The sequence below is a fragment of the Aythya ferina genome (genome assembly GCF_964211825.1).
Source record: "Aythya ferina genome assembly, chromosome: 16".
NCBI lineage: Eukaryota > Metazoa > Chordata > Aves > Anseriformes > Anatidae > Aythya > Aythya ferina.
In genome coordinates, this window is record NC_140315.1 from 10,337,786 (window position 1) to 10,352,138 (window position 14,353).

The following is a 14,353-nucleotide window of genomic DNA, read 5'->3' on the forward strand; positions in this document are numbered from 1 at the left end:
GGAGGCGTGTGGTCAGCTTCTCCCCGCTGCCACGTCACAGCTGGCTTCTGGCTTTGTGTGTTTGCTTTCTAAACAGGTAATTCACAGACTGTGCGTATGAAAATGTGGTAAATCCAAGGTCAAGTTGAATTTTTCCAGCAAAAGACACTGAGAATGATTTATTGAGTGAAACAGTTAAATAGCAGGATAGCTGTGCTTTGTCTCATGCCAAGGGAACTAACCCCTCCTCCTTCTCCTTGTCCTCAGGTTCAGTGGTAAATATGAACATTTGTCAACATTTGACAACAACTCCTTGGGACATGATGAATTTGCTGGAATCTAGACCACAGAGCACTTGCAATAGCGCTTTTTAAATTCTAATTTAATTTAAATTAAAGAAAAAATAATCTCATCCGGATTAATCGTAGTGATGGCTAGCAAGAGAAAATCCACGACTCCCTGCATGATACCAGTAAAAACTCTGGTGCTTCAGGAGACTGAGCTGGAGGCTGCAGAAGACGATCGTGAAGGAACACAACAAGATGCTCCCGCAGAAGGGCCGGCAGCCAGCGATGCTGGTGCCAGCAACAGCAACAGCGGAGCCTTGTCTAACGGGCACCGCGGCATCGCCGAGGGCGATACTTTTGTCTGCAAGTCTTGTGACTTCGGGTCTCAAGATGTTCATCATTTCTTCGCGCACCTGGACTCTGAGCACTTGGACTTCAGCAAAGACCCCGCGTTTGTGTGCGTTGCCTGCAACTTCCTGGCAAAGAGCCACGAAGGGCTCTCGCAGCACAATGCAGAGGCGCACGCTGGTGAGACGAGCTTCATCTGGAGGCTGGCGAAGCAGGACAATCGGACGGCTGTGGAGCAGAGTCTCAGCGATGCCGCCAGCAGCCACGACCTTCCGGGAGAGGTCCCCGAGGAAGTGGCGGATGGTCAGTCTGAAATTATCATCACCAAAACCCCCATCATGAAGATAATGAAAGGCAAACCCGAGGCCAAAAAAATCCACACGCTGAAGGAGAATGTGTCCAGTCAGTTGGGCGGAGAGTCGGAGGCAAAAGACGGAGAGCCTTCCTTCGCGAACGGGCCTGTGCCGGTCAGCCAGCCCACCGCGAGTTCGACAAAATCATCTCACGTAGTGAACGGCTCCATCCTCGGAAACGTGCCCGTTCTGCCAGCGGGTGTTGCCCAGCTTGTTTCACTGCAGCAGCAGCCACCCTTGCACCAGCAGCTACCCACATCCAAGTCCCTTCCCAAGGTGATGATCCCCCTGAGCAGCATTCCCACATACAACGCAGCCATGGACTCCAACAGCTTCCTGAAAAACTCTTTCCACAAGTTCCCCTACCCCACGAAAGCTGAGCTCTGCTACCTGACTGTGGTGACCAAGTACCCAGAAGAGCAGCTGAAGATCTGGTTTACGGCCCAGCGGTTGAAGCAGGGCATCAGCTGGTCACCGGAGGAGATAGAAGATGCCAGGAAGAAGATGTTTAACACGGTCATTCAGTCCGTGCCACAGCCCACCATCACCGTGCTGAACACGCCGCTGGTTGCGAACCCCGGCAGCGTCCCGCATCTCATCCAGGCCACTTTGCCGGGCCACGTGGTGGGGCAGCCGGAGGGCACGGGGGGACTGCTGGTCACACAGCCCATAATGGCCAACGGCTTGAAAGGCACCAGCTCCTCCTTCACCCTGGCGGTGACGACGGTTCCCAAGCCCCAGCCGGCGGCGCAGCACAGCACGGTGAGCTCCGGCAATGCCTCGGCCGTGAAGGTGGTGAACGCGGCCCCGTCGGTGCTCACTGCCTGCCCCGCCATATCCTCGCAAACCTTCCTGGACCCCAACGTCTACAAGAACAAGAAGTCCCACGAGCAGCTGTCGGCCTTGAAAGGCAGCTTCTGCAGGAACCAGTTCCCCGGCCAGGCTGAAGTCGAGCGGCTGACCAAGATAACCGGGCTGTCCACGAAGGAGATTCGCAAATGGTTTAGCGACAGGAGGTACCATTACAGGAACGTGCGAGGCGGCAGAGCCATCTTTCCTGGAGACAGTGCTCTCGATTCTCTGCCCGAAATACCCTTCGACGTGCCGCCCAAGGGAGCGGAGCTGACATCTACAGCCGCGGCAACGCCTGTCACCCATCACCCGACGCGGCGGCAGGCCTGGCACCAGACGCCCGACTTCACGCCCACCAAGTACAAGGAGCGCGCGCCCGAGCAGCTCAAGGCCCTGGAGAGCAGTTTTGCACAGAATCCTCTTCCTCCGGACGAGGAAGTGAATCGCCTGAGGAGCGAGACGAAGATGACGCGGAGGGAGATTGATAGCTGGTTCTCGGAGAGGAGGAAGAAGAAGGTGGCGGAAGAGAACAAAAAAGCGGAGGAGGCAGTTCAGCAGGAGGAAGAGGAGGCTGAAAACGGCTGCGGGGAAGGAGAAGACTCCTCAGATGACCTGAGGGCCTTGAGTGAAAACGGCTCACTTGATGCCTCTACCAACAACCCAAACTCGGCAGAGCGGAAGGTGAGCCCCATCAAAATCAACCTGAAGAACCTCCGGGTGACAGAGTCCAATGGCAAGAACGAAGCGCCGGGCATCGCTGTGAGCGAGAAGGGGGACGGCGGCTCCAGCCGGCCGCCCACCCCTCCGAAAACCAAACTGAACTTCAAAAAAACAGCCCAGCAGCGGCACCTGCTTAAGCAAATGTTCGTGCAGACGCAGCGGCCGACGAACCAGGAGTACGACGCCATCGTGTCCCAGACGGGCTTGCCGCGGGCGGAGGTCATTCGCTGGTTTGGAGACAGTCGGTACGGCTACAAGAACGGGCAGCTGAAGTGGTATGAGAACTACCGGCGTGGCATCTTCCCCCCGGGCCTGGTGGAGGTGAGCCCAGCCGGCAGGGAGGTGCTGGAGGACTACTACAAGCAGCACAAGGCGCTGCAGGAGGACGACGTGCCGAGCCTCTGCGAGCGCGCCCAGCTCAACGCCCAGCAGGTGAAGGTGTGGTTTGCACTGAAGGCGGAGGAGGAGACCAGGGGCGCCTCTGAGGATGCCCTCTCCAGCACCAGCGAGCAAACGGGAAGCCAGAAGGGGCCGTACGACGCCTGCTCGGAGGTGTCGGAGAACAGCGAGCCCTGGGAGCCGGGCGGCCCCGAGGGTGGTGCCGAGCCCCCCGGTGCCCCCGTGCAGCCACCCGCCATGCAGCTCGGTAAGGGCCCCCGGGCAGCTTGTGCGAGGTCTCCACGTGCAGGGTTGGGTGAGCACGAGGCACTGAGTGCTCCAGGTGGGGGTTTGGTGTCCGGCCTTGCTATTTGGGGTTTAAATCAAGGAAGCAGTGAGGGACATCCCCCCGGTAAGGGGGGATCAGGGAAGGGGGAGAAGAAGGTCTGGCAGGGTGCCACAAGCTCCGTTCTGAAGCCAAATCCTGGCTTTAGGAGCAAAACCAGGGGGAGTGCCCTGTCCCTTCACCTACCCTGGGGGAAGGTGGCCCTTGGGTTTATTTGTAAAAATATTTATTTGTAAAAATATTTAGGAAGGAAGGGGTCCAGCTGCTGTTTCCCATGTCTTCCCCCGGCTTCTCCCATGTCTTCCCCCTGGCCCCAGGCAGCACGGTTAGCCCGTGGGTGCTCTCGCTTCCTTGCCTGTGCAGACAAAAGCCTCCTCCCTTCCCTCTCCTGCTGCCCACTGTGAGCTGCTGCCGGCTCTCCAGACGTGAGCATTGTCATTTTAGCAGGGCTTGGGCAGCGCAGATAAAGACTGCAAGGAAGGAGGGGACAGGGAGAGATGGAGTGGCATTTACGGCTGCTGGCCCTACCCCTCCTCCAGGGCTCGTTTTTGAAAGGCGTGCGTGGAGGAAAGGAGAGGTGGTTTCCAAGCCCTCTGTGGGCTCTTTGGAAATGCAGCTGGGGGCTGTTTCCTCCCTGGCAGAGCTCCCACCAGATGGGGATGGCCGAGGGCTGCACTCGCCCTGTCCTGCTGCACAGCCCCTCGCCAGCCAGCATCACCTCCACCCACCAGCATCACCTCCTCCCACCCGCTGCTGCAGCCCCGCTGCATGGCTTTGGGTCCTCCCACACACCCCTGCCAGGCCTTTAAAAAAAAAATAGTAAAAAAAATCGTTGGTTCCCTTCCCCCTGTAATTCAGAGGAAATGAAGTGTGGGTTTGAGTGGGACTTGCCTTTATTGCAGCTGAGAAATCTGGATGTGCATCGCCGGGAAGCAGCTGTGGCCAGAGGAGTGGGCTGGGAAGGCAGTGCAGCAGAAGGTTTGGGGAAGGGTTGGGGGTGGCTGTGTCCTTGCTAGCACCCTCCAGATGTGGCTTTTTGCCACCAGAGTGAGGTTCTGTGACCCCACGAGGCTTGGAGGTGCTTGGGAAGGGCGTGCAGCTCTGCAGGCTGCGTTCCTCCTCCATCCTGCTGCTGGCCAAGACTGCGGCCCTGCTCCCACAAGGATTTCAGCTTTCCTGCCCCCATCCCAACACTGAGCTGCTTGGGGCTGGCTTTGCTCTGCAGCTACCTCCATCAGGCCTCTGCTTTTGCTATCACGAGGTGCACCTGCACCCCCTGCTCCCCGCCCGGCACCGCTGCCTGCATTGCAGGCACCTGCGGCGTGCTGGAGCATCTCTGACACCTGTGTTGTTGTGTTTGTTTTTTTTTCCAGAAACAGACTGAACTCAAACCACCTGCCCCAGAGGATCCGCTCTTAACCTTGAGAAGAAGTTTTTTGGTCTTTAAGACCATGGGCTGGCCTGATACAAACCTCAGGAGCAGGACACGGTGATAAAGCACTGCCAGAAACGAGACCTTTGAGTGCAGCGCACGAGAGAGAGTGCGTGCAAAAACTGGGCACCCAGTGCAGAGCTCTCTGGGCCAGCCTAGGAGACAGCTGAGAGCTGGCAGAGGTGGGGGCCGTGAGTTGAGCTCGCACCCAGGAAATAGGATGCTCTTGTTTGCTTTCCAGTGGACAGACTTTCAGATTTCATACTCATATACCGATGCCTACAGCTGCCTATACAAGCATAACGAAATCTCAGACATTGTGTAAACAAGGTCATTGCTTAGATATGGACTATCATGGCACAATACATTTTTATTTTTTTTCATCTGCCCATTAAGGTGTTTGTTCTCTAAAGGCTGGCATGGCTGCCTCGATCCTCCCTGCCTTTTTTGGTCCTTAAGCCCTGGCAAGGAAGGGTTGTGCAGGGTGTGTGTGCACAGGTGTGTATGTGTGAGCGTGTGTGTTAGGAAAGGAAAAGGACCTGAGAAGAAAGCTGCCAGTCTTGCATTAAGTCAGGTAGGACTTCAGTGAGGCGTTCATCCACACAGATGAGGTTAGATTTGGCATTGCATTACTCTCCAATAAGTAGCAGGTCCAAGACCCCGAAAACCAAGGAGAGGCAGTTCGGTGTCATTTGCCCCTTGTTGGCCAAAATATTTTTCCTTTCGCTCTTGGAGACCGACTGCAGCAGGCTGTTAAATCTCCAAGTCTCCCTTTAATCACTGAGAACTAGCACATAATAATTTTTCCATCCTGACCTGGAATCCTTTTCATTGTTCGGAGAGAACAAGCTGTTCTTCAGAGAACAAATAGGGAGAATATGCAGAGTTGCTGCGAGTGGTTCAAGTTATTGTTGTCTCCAAGGGATCTGCGAGGCAGCAGCTCTTCTGCAGTCAGGAAGTTTCCCTCTTTCAGCCCTACACAACTGATCCTCCAGCAGCAGCAACGATAACTTCAAGTATTTGCTCCAGTATTTTTTTTATTTTTATTTTTTGGTCCATCCACACTATGTGGATGGCCTCGTGTGAAATAGCAAAACAATTTCCCAGTTCGCTCTCCTGGTTCCCAGAACCTGTAGCTTTTTCATTTGCCCATGTTGTCTCGGGTGGTTGCTGCATGATGCAACTTAAGGCTTTTTTTAATATTCCTTTCTAATAGAAAACAAGGTCTAGGAGAGCACTCTTGAGCTATGAGTCTAGCCAAATGCTGTGTCAGACCATCCTGTCATAAACTAATCAAATCCCAGCTCAAAATTGGTTCCATGTCTTGCCTTCGTTTTTGCTCTTGGAAGGCGATTCCAGAACTTCACTGCCTTTGAATGATTAGAAACTAGAAACTTTCTTTAAATTTCTAGTTTGAATTAATTCGTGGCCAGTTCGTTCCTGGTTTGTTTTGGAGCCAACATTGTCCTTTAACTTAAATAGTTTTTGGTGTTTATCCGCTGATGTATTTATGGAGAGTAGTCATAGCTCCTTATTTTTGCCAAGCTAACTCAGCCAAGCTTTTTCTGTAGAAGGTTTTTATTTAGTGAGAGCTTTTTAATGTGGGAGACTTTATTGTTGGTGGTAAATGATATTTATTAGAAGGGTGGGTAGCAAGCCCCAAAGGATCAGATCCAGAGATTTACAAAAAATCTGTTTTAAAAACAAAAAGCTCTTTCAGAACCTCTTCCAAAGATGGTGTCTGATTTCTACCTTTAATTGCTTTTGCTTTTCTTTCTTCGTCCCCTCTTTACGAGGCTGCCTTACTGACATGTTGGGAGAGGCTCCATCTGACAAGCGCTGCAGGGAGCGTTTCTCTCACCGACGGTACGTGCCTGCCCCGTAGGTGCCTGTGCTCAGACGCCTGCACTGTAACCGCCCTTAGCAGCCAGACGAATCCTCCCCAAAATGCCACAAGCTGACAGCAGGCTCCCTAAATTTCTCTTTTTAGCAGCACTGCTGCCGGCCGTGCCTCGGTTCGAGGCAGGGCCAGCAGCAGCACCACCTCCGCCTCGCCTGGGCTCGTCGCCCTGAGGCTCCAGACCTTTTGGGTGAAATCCTTCCTGCCCTCAAGCTCCAGGGGCGATGGGGGAAGCAGGGTGGTGCTAAAGCTGAGGGTGCTGGGCCTGGGAGCCTTGTGGCCTGAGAGTGTGAGTGTGTGTTCACTGTTGCCTTCAGAGAACAAATACAGGTAGGTAATTTACTCTCTATTGCCTATGTACATGCAGGTTTATTTAAGTACACATATATACAGTTCAGATATGCCATAGATTCTTTATCGCATTAAGATGTACATTAAAAATGTACACTTCTACTAACTACTTGCTATATAAATATGTTGGAAATGTAGTTTGCCCATTCAAGGTGATTTTCTGTGGGATTTTTGGTGTACACTTTAAAGGCCTGTGGCTGAGTGGAAGAGTGGTCCCCACTCCATCTACAGAAATGCTTAAGGACGATGGTGTGAACTGGTCCCTTTGAACCTTTTTTCCATGCACTAGCTGAATGTTTTGCACTTGGATTGTATTGGCCAGTTTTCCAGAAAAAAAAATGAAAAGAGAAGTCTTGTGAGCTGGAGAGAGAATTTCCCGGTGTACACAGAAAAAACAGCCTTGAGGGTTGGAAGCTGCTGAGGTTTTTGAGCTTTGTCTGCATGCATTCATACAAGCACAGCAGGAGTTTTCTTTCTTTTGGGTCAGAGGAATTTAAAAAAGTGGTTCCATGCAGGCTCCCCTCGTACGCAAAGGCCGAGCAGACGGGCTGGCAAGGCTCGTTGCGTGGGGAGGGTGAGATTTAGGGACAAAAATCAAAATCAAAAAGTAATCGTTTGCTTTCTAACTCACACATTCCTCGTTATCTGCATTTTTAGTTGACTTGAAATCTCTATGAAAGGATAAGCTGAAGCGTTGAGGGTTTTAGCTCTGTGGTCTTCTGTTTCCCTATCACACCTTTTTTGAAGCTGAAGAGAAGCAGGTGTCATCTCCAAACAGACTCAGGTTTTGGTGCAGGACATTACAAATAATATGTTTGCATCTGAAACTGAAAGAAATAATTGAGAGGTGGCTCCACAGTCCCAGCAGCAGCTCTTCTGGTGGTAAGAGGAAGCATCACCACGATTGTACACTTAGTGTCAATTTTTATCATCATCTAATCAAAGATGACTATCTTGACTTGAAAGGAGGAGTGTAAGATAGAGGTCATGTAGCCAGCATCGGTAAGGAAGGGAATTAAGTTCTTCACCTCCATCAGCTGTGTGCGAGCTCAGGCTTGATAAGCACAGTAGTAAGCATCATTTTTAATCCACGTGAATCTTGTTACTTCTGTCTCTGAGGCTGCTTAGATTAAGGTCACAATCCAATTGCTTAATAACCTGAAACCCTGATTTGTGCTGTGCCTGGCTCACTCACAGAAAGGGCTGCTGGTTCTCCCAATGCAAGGAACAGAGTTGCTTTATTCATCTGTATCAGCAGGCCAAGCTGTTTGATTTCTAGCCATAGCTCTGTGTTCTATTTGGGTAGCTAATTTTTCTGTTCCTTAAGTAGCATCCTGGAAATCATTATTTTTATTTTATTTTTTTAAGCAGAACACTAAACAAACCATGATTTACAGGCTTCTATTTCCTGAGAGCCATTATTCCTGTTTGCCTGAGAGCAGAGCACTGCTGCACATCAGGCTCGCAGCCCTGGCAAGAGGAGAGGACACAAGTGCTTGCTTCAGTGCACGGCATGCTGCGGTCAGCGTCAGCACACAGAGCTCCAGCTGCAGGTATTTAACGTATCTGCTGTCCCCTCCCTGCCGGGGGCTTCTCTTGGGCACCAGCAAAACCAGGAGCTGCTGGCAGCTGTGATTTGAAACCCAGTCAGTCGCAGAGCTTGATGCAGAGCCTTCACCTGGCAGAGCAGCACTCGTGCAGAAGCTGGAGCTGCGATGTGTCTGTTCGGATGATTTTTGCTAGGCTGGTTTTCCATTTAGAGTTTTGGCTATTTTTATATTTTTTTTAATGCAAAGCAACAATTTCTGGTCACAGGGAGAAGTTTTTGCACTCCTCCCTCCCCTTCCGTCCCTCTTGTAGAAACAGTTCAGGGGAGCCCTGGTGAGATGATGGTTGGAACCTAGGGTCACTGGGAATCAGAAGGGAAAGATGATTTTCAGCACTTAGGCACAAATTGGCAAGTTAAGGTGATATTACACTTGTCAAATGGGCAGTATTCAAAAGGTTTTTAAACATCTCTCTTCTGTTTCCCAGATTAATTTTGGCTCCACTCTTTTCAACTCCCATCGGTGGCCTGATGTGATCGGCTCACTGCAGTAACCTCCATTTTAACTTCTCAGTTGATCACAACCAAGGGGGAAAGATCAGGCAATACTCAAAAGTGGGTGTGGGAGGGACTTGCAAGCTGTACCTTTTCTTGCAAGTTTAGTTTCTGCTGTATCTTTTACTGGCAGTGCTCCCTGCCAGGAATGCTGGATTGGCATCACAAAACTTTAAAGCAGAGCAAGCGAGCGCTGTTACCTAAGAAGGAGTGACTTTTATTTATATTTTTTCTTGTTGCCTGTTCCAGTAGAGTGCTCTGTTGGCTGCCCTTGGCCATATTTTGATGGCACTACTAAAGCCAGTTTTTCCCTTTACCGATGGAGGGTGGTTTTAGGAGAACTCTTGCTCACTGGTGCTAGTGAAGGTCAGGCTAGGAATCCATGGCATAGAAAACTTCTTGCTAAAAATTGCACTTTCTGTCTGCCCCATCTGGCTGGTGGTATTATGGGTACGTGGCTGTGACTCCCCTTGCACATACTAACATTGCACTAAAAGAGAGACTTTGGGAACAGCGTGTTGATCACTTTGTTTCTCAGCAGACCACAAAGTCAGCCTAATGGGGTCTCTTTTTTTTTTTTTTTTTAATTATTATTATTTAGAAATCATGCTGGTGCTGAATGACCTGGAATTTTTTTTTTTTTTTTTTTTTTTTGCTTGGATTTATCCAAAAGAAAAATGTAATTGTAGCTGCAACGGGACCTTTCATAAGGGTGGCCGTGTAGCTGGGGCGCGGAGCAGCGGCTCTGCTGCGTGAAACCGTCTTTGTACCGGGGCGGTGCGGGGGGTTCCCGGGGGTTCTTATCGTGTTTTTTAAGACCACAATTTTTGTTGGTCACCTTGGCAACCGTGTGAGACAGGAAATAGTTTTTACTTTTGGTAAAGGTTTTAAAGAAGAGAAAAAAAAAAGTGAAGCTGCCTGTGATTGTGGGCTGTGGCTATTACTAGGGCTAGGGTAGCTTGTACCTGCTATGGACTTTACCTGCTCTTATTCTGAGGGCACAAACTCCCTGTAGCAACAATGCCACTTCTGAGAAGTGAACGGCAAGTTTCCCTTCCTTTTGTATATGTGGATGTGAGGGTGGGCGAGGGGAAGCGCTTGCTTGTACAGTTTGTTGAAATGAAACCAGACATTTTTGGTTGTTCCTAAATAAAGAGCGTAAAATACGAGCAAGAGTTGACTGGTGATTGCAGGCCCGCTTGGGCTGTAAAGGTGACACAAAACAGAGCAATCCTTCCCCCAAAACCTCCCTGGGCAACATCCCCTGCTCCTGCTCTCACCCCTTTGAGTGAACAGCGTTGAATCTGGGGCTATTTTTTTCCCCATGGGCTTAACCTCAAGATGAGGGCAGGGGCCTGTCCCACCGCTGGGGCAAACCACCAGGAAACGGAGACAGCAGGCGTGTAATACTGACACGTTTATTGTCGTTTAAAGCTAGAGCGGCCTTGTAAACGTCGAGTTTCACTACTGGCCCCAGAGGCAGTGGCTATACGGGCCGGGCGCTGCAGGCCGCAGCCCGCAGCACCCGGCCTCCAGCCGCCCGCGCCGCGCAGGCTCCCCGCGCACACTGCCAGCGCCGAGACGGCGGAGGGTGGTGTGCTTTTTTTTTTTTTTTCCCCTTGTTTTCGTCTCGTTCCTTGCAATTATAGACAGTTTTGTCTCTCACCTCGGCGGCTGGCAGGCTGTGCACATCCATACACTTCATTAAGGGCTTCGTGGTGAAGGTTGGTGGGTGTTTGGGGTGGTTCGTTGGTTGTTGTTTTTTTTTTTTTTTCCCGATTTTTTTTTTTTTTTTTTTTTAGTTCTCCACTCGAACACACTTCAGCGGAGAAACTGGAAAAGCTGCCTGAAAGTAGGCCATAGCAGTGCCGTTTCCATAGAAACCAGTTCACAGCGTGCCGTGAGACTCACAGGCACGGGAGGTGCTCCCGGGCGGCCGAGCGGCGCTGCAGCCGCGTGTCCCTACAGCCGGTTGTCCCCGTTGACCCTGGTCCGTCGCAGTACCCTGCAGGGGGCACAGACAAGGGGTACGGCGCTGGGAGGATGAAAGGTGCCAGCTTCCCCAGCTACCGTGGCCTGGTACCCTTGGGGATGCTCTGGCCCAGGGGGCTGGTGCTGCATCCCCCCCACGTCTCACTCCTTGCCTTTTTCAGCCCTGTCCCCCCCTCCCCAGCTCCCACCAGCTGAGATGTTTTTTTCCAGCCGGGCTCTCAAGCCAATGCTGTTGCCACCTCCCTGCCTGAATTGCAAGGAGGGGGCCTGGCACATTGGCCATGGTGGGGAGAAGCTGTTCGGAAGCTCCTCTGAGGATGGAAGAGCTCCCGGCTCCTACAACACCCCCTCACCCTGCATCCCACGCCCTCACTGTCCCAAAAGCAGTGACTCCCCCCCACCTCACCACACCTTTCCACCTGAATTCAGTGTTTCCATAAGGCTGCAGCTCAGGCCTGGGCTCCCACTGAGGAGCCCCAAAACGCTCAGGGTCTTTTCCAGCCATCCTACCTTCGCTCCCGGCTCTCGAAGTGGTCAGCCAGCTGCTCCTGCGAGACTCGAAAGTCCTCGAACGGCTGCTGGTACCGCACCTCGAAGGAGCCCTCCCTGCCTCTGCTGGCCAGCAGCTGGCTGGCAGCATCTCCCGCTCGCTCCCGCAGGGCTGAGGCACTGAAGAGGTTGATTTCGCCGTTCTCCTGCTTGGATGGGAGCAGACAGAGCCGTGAAGGGCTGGGGATGGCGCGGTGCCCTAAAGCAGGCTGTACGGAGAGCTGACCCCCATGGGGGTCCGGGGCTGATGGGCTCAGGGTGATCAGGGTGTGTCTGTGCTGGCCTTAATAGTGGTGGAGGAGTGGTGCAGGTTGGAAAAAAAACCCTCAAGGTCACCACATCCACCCCTCACCCTGACCTACCAAAACCATGTCCCTTAGTGCTATGTCCACACCTCTCTTAAATGCCTCCAGGGATGGGGACATCGCCACCTTCCCAGGCAGCCCATTCCAGTGCATAATTTTAAGTGAAGAAATGACAGAATCATCTGTCTCCAAGAGCTCTGCCACCCTATCACCCCCATGGTGCTGAGCTGCAACATCCCCAGAGAGTGAATGGGAACTGGGACAGCCACAGCTGCTTCCTCCAGCACCAGTGATGGGATTTAGGGAAGACAAATGAAGCCTGGGCCAGAATCTGCCCCAAACAACCCTGCTGAGGGGGCCCTTGTATGTGTGTGACCCAGTTACCTTGCTGGGGAAGATATCGATCTTGACAAGCAGGGAAGCCAGCTCCAGGTTCTCGCTGTAGTTGTTCTTCAGAGGGACAGCTCGGAAACCTACAGCGGAGACAGCCCCAGCGTTATTTGCAGCAAAGCCAACATCTCCCTTCTCGGGATGTGGGCAGCAAACTGGTGAGGACCAACACAACACACACAGCTTCCCCGACCATGTTACCTGTTTTCAAGCCTTTGACCAGGAATGTCGCCTGGGCCAGGAAGTTCTCATCGCTGAACATGTCCTCCTCGTACACCACGAAGCGGAGGAAGGCGAACTCGGGGTTGCTGACCTGGAAGTGGAACTGCTTCGGGCTCCACAGGGGGTTCAGGCCGTTGTCCGCTGGGCAAAAAACACCACAGTCAAAAAACAGCTCCAGCAGGGGTGTCTGATCATCACCCTCCAGCTGCTGCAAAACCTCCTAACGATGCAGCCAGGAGAGAGGCCAAGATCTGGGGGAACCCAACCCGTCCGCCTCACCTCTCCTGCCACACTCACCCACTATCTCAGTTTTCTGCTTCGCGTTGTCGTACTCTGCGCCGGACACCTCCACCTCCACAAAAGGACAAACGATTCCTCTCCCGTTTTTGGGAAGGTGCCGGGCCCCCAGGACCTGGGGAAGAGAACAGGAGGGACTTTGTTACAGATGGGAACAAAGGAAAAAAAAAAAAACAACTTGTTTGCATACCGAGACATTTTCTTTCCGGCTAAACCACCCTGGCTGCACCAGGTGGTTAGAGGCGAGATGTTTCATCTCCGTGTGGAGAGAAACAGCTCCCAGACCTGGAGGCTGTGACGTGCTCCCAATCCCCAGTTTGACGTGTAAACCATCAGCCAGGCAGCCAAGCTGCCCCTGGTGCTGCCTGCAGCCTGCCCAGCTCCTCCAGCCTGCGCCTCCTCCTCCAAGCTGGGGCTCGTGGCCAAGGCTGGGGCTCGGTGTTGGACACCTGTGGCTTTGTCAGAGCTTCTCGGCCTCACTGCCTTGGCTTGAGGAGGACATGGAGCTGCTGGCCTCGAGCACAGGCTATGCTCAGCAGAAAGGCCGACCTGCTGCCTCGCAGGAGCAGGAGATCCCCGCTCCCCTGTGCCAGGGCCATATGTCACACCGGCACGCTGCTGTCGCAGGGGAAGGATGCGCTGCCAGCGCTGGATCATGTGCCTGGAGCCGTGCTGGGCTTCGGGCAGCTTCTCTGCCTGTGGAAGCCAGCCTCGGAGGGGACACGGGGCAGTTTTGCCAGAGGACAAAAGGCTGAGCCCATCTCTTAAAGGAGACAGCAGCAGGCTGCAGCACAGGGACTCCTGACACCCAGAGGGTGCAGCTCCATCCCAAGGCGCAGGAAGAGTTTGGGGAACAGCACTTTGGAAAACAGGAGGTGTGCAGAAATGGGGCCAGGAATTTTTAGGGAGTTAGGGGCCGATGGGACACAGTGGGGTGTCCTCCCCTGCAGGGCAGTGGCTCTCTTAGGTGGGATCACTCCAGAACAGCAATGCCCTCGGAGGAGCAGGAGTTTGCTCATGCTGCCAGAAACCTATGAGCACTAAAGGCAGGATCCCCACTGCCTCGTCCCGACGGCTGCTTGAGACAAAGGGATTTGCAAAGGAGGCTGCCGACCCAGATACATGAACAGTCAGCTCGGCTCTGAGGCCACGGGGGCTGTCTGTGCAGGGTAGCAGGACCGCTGTCGGTCCCGACATGGGAACCGTCTGGTTTGGCTCTGCCACCACCTCCGCACCCCTCCAGGAGCTTTGCTGCGTGCCTGGAGAGCTGCCCCGTGCCCCTGCAGTGCGGCTCCGTGAGACAAAACCAGAGCAGTTCAGCCCCAGCCCTGCAAGCTCAACATCTGCAGCCCAAGCCCTGCTGCCCCCAACCGTCTCCACCAGGAACGGGGCCGAAAATCCCACCCCAACCACGAGCAGCTTCCCGAGAGGAGCTGAGAGCAAGGGGACACGGCCTCATTGAGCCTGGCTCTGTCCCTCTCTGCCCCTTGGCAGCCCGGGGAAAGGGCTCTGCTCTTGTGCCACCTCCCTGCGAGCCGGGGCTGGTGGCAG

At 53.2% G+C, this 14,353-nt stretch overlaps 2 protein-coding genes across 9 annotated transcripts in view; one reads left to right on the plus strand and one right to left on the minus strand.

The window, feature by feature from the left end:
* The window catches only part of ZHX3 (zinc fingers and homeoboxes 3), a 48,668-nt gene extending 37,687 nt beyond the window's left edge, over positions 1-10,981 (plus strand). For 5 of the 6 annotated variants that reach the window (XM_084538351.1, XM_084538352.1, XM_084538353.1 and 2 more), the window contains 2 exons: positions 247-3,185; positions 4,637-10,981. In XM_084538351.1, coding sequence (XP_084394477.1) covers positions 410-3,185; positions 4,637-4,647 — 2,787 coding nt within the window. In that variant the 5' untranslated portion in view covers positions 247-409 and the 3' untranslated portion in view covers positions 4,648-10,981. The remainder of the gene's footprint in view (positions 1-246; positions 3,186-4,636) is intronic. The other variant, XR_014698644.1, reaches the window with a different exon arrangement.
* PLCG1 (phospholipase C gamma 1) overlaps positions 10,450-14,353 on the minus strand; it is a 38,772-nt gene continuing 34,868 nt past the window's right edge. For 2 of the 3 annotated variants that reach the window (XM_084538350.1, XM_084538348.1), the window contains exons 28-32: positions 12,803-12,917; positions 12,485-12,646; positions 12,278-12,366; positions 11,550-11,737; positions 10,450-11,052 (exon numbers count right to left, since the gene is read on the minus strand). In XM_084538350.1, the coding sequence (XP_084394476.1) occupies positions 11,010-11,052; positions 11,550-11,737; positions 12,278-12,366; positions 12,485-12,646; positions 12,803-12,917 (597 nt within the window). In that variant the 3' untranslated portion in view covers positions 10,450-11,009. The remainder of the gene's footprint in view (positions 11,053-11,549; positions 11,738-12,277; positions 12,367-12,484; positions 12,647-12,802; positions 12,918-14,353) is intronic. The other variant, XM_084538349.1, reaches the window with a different exon arrangement.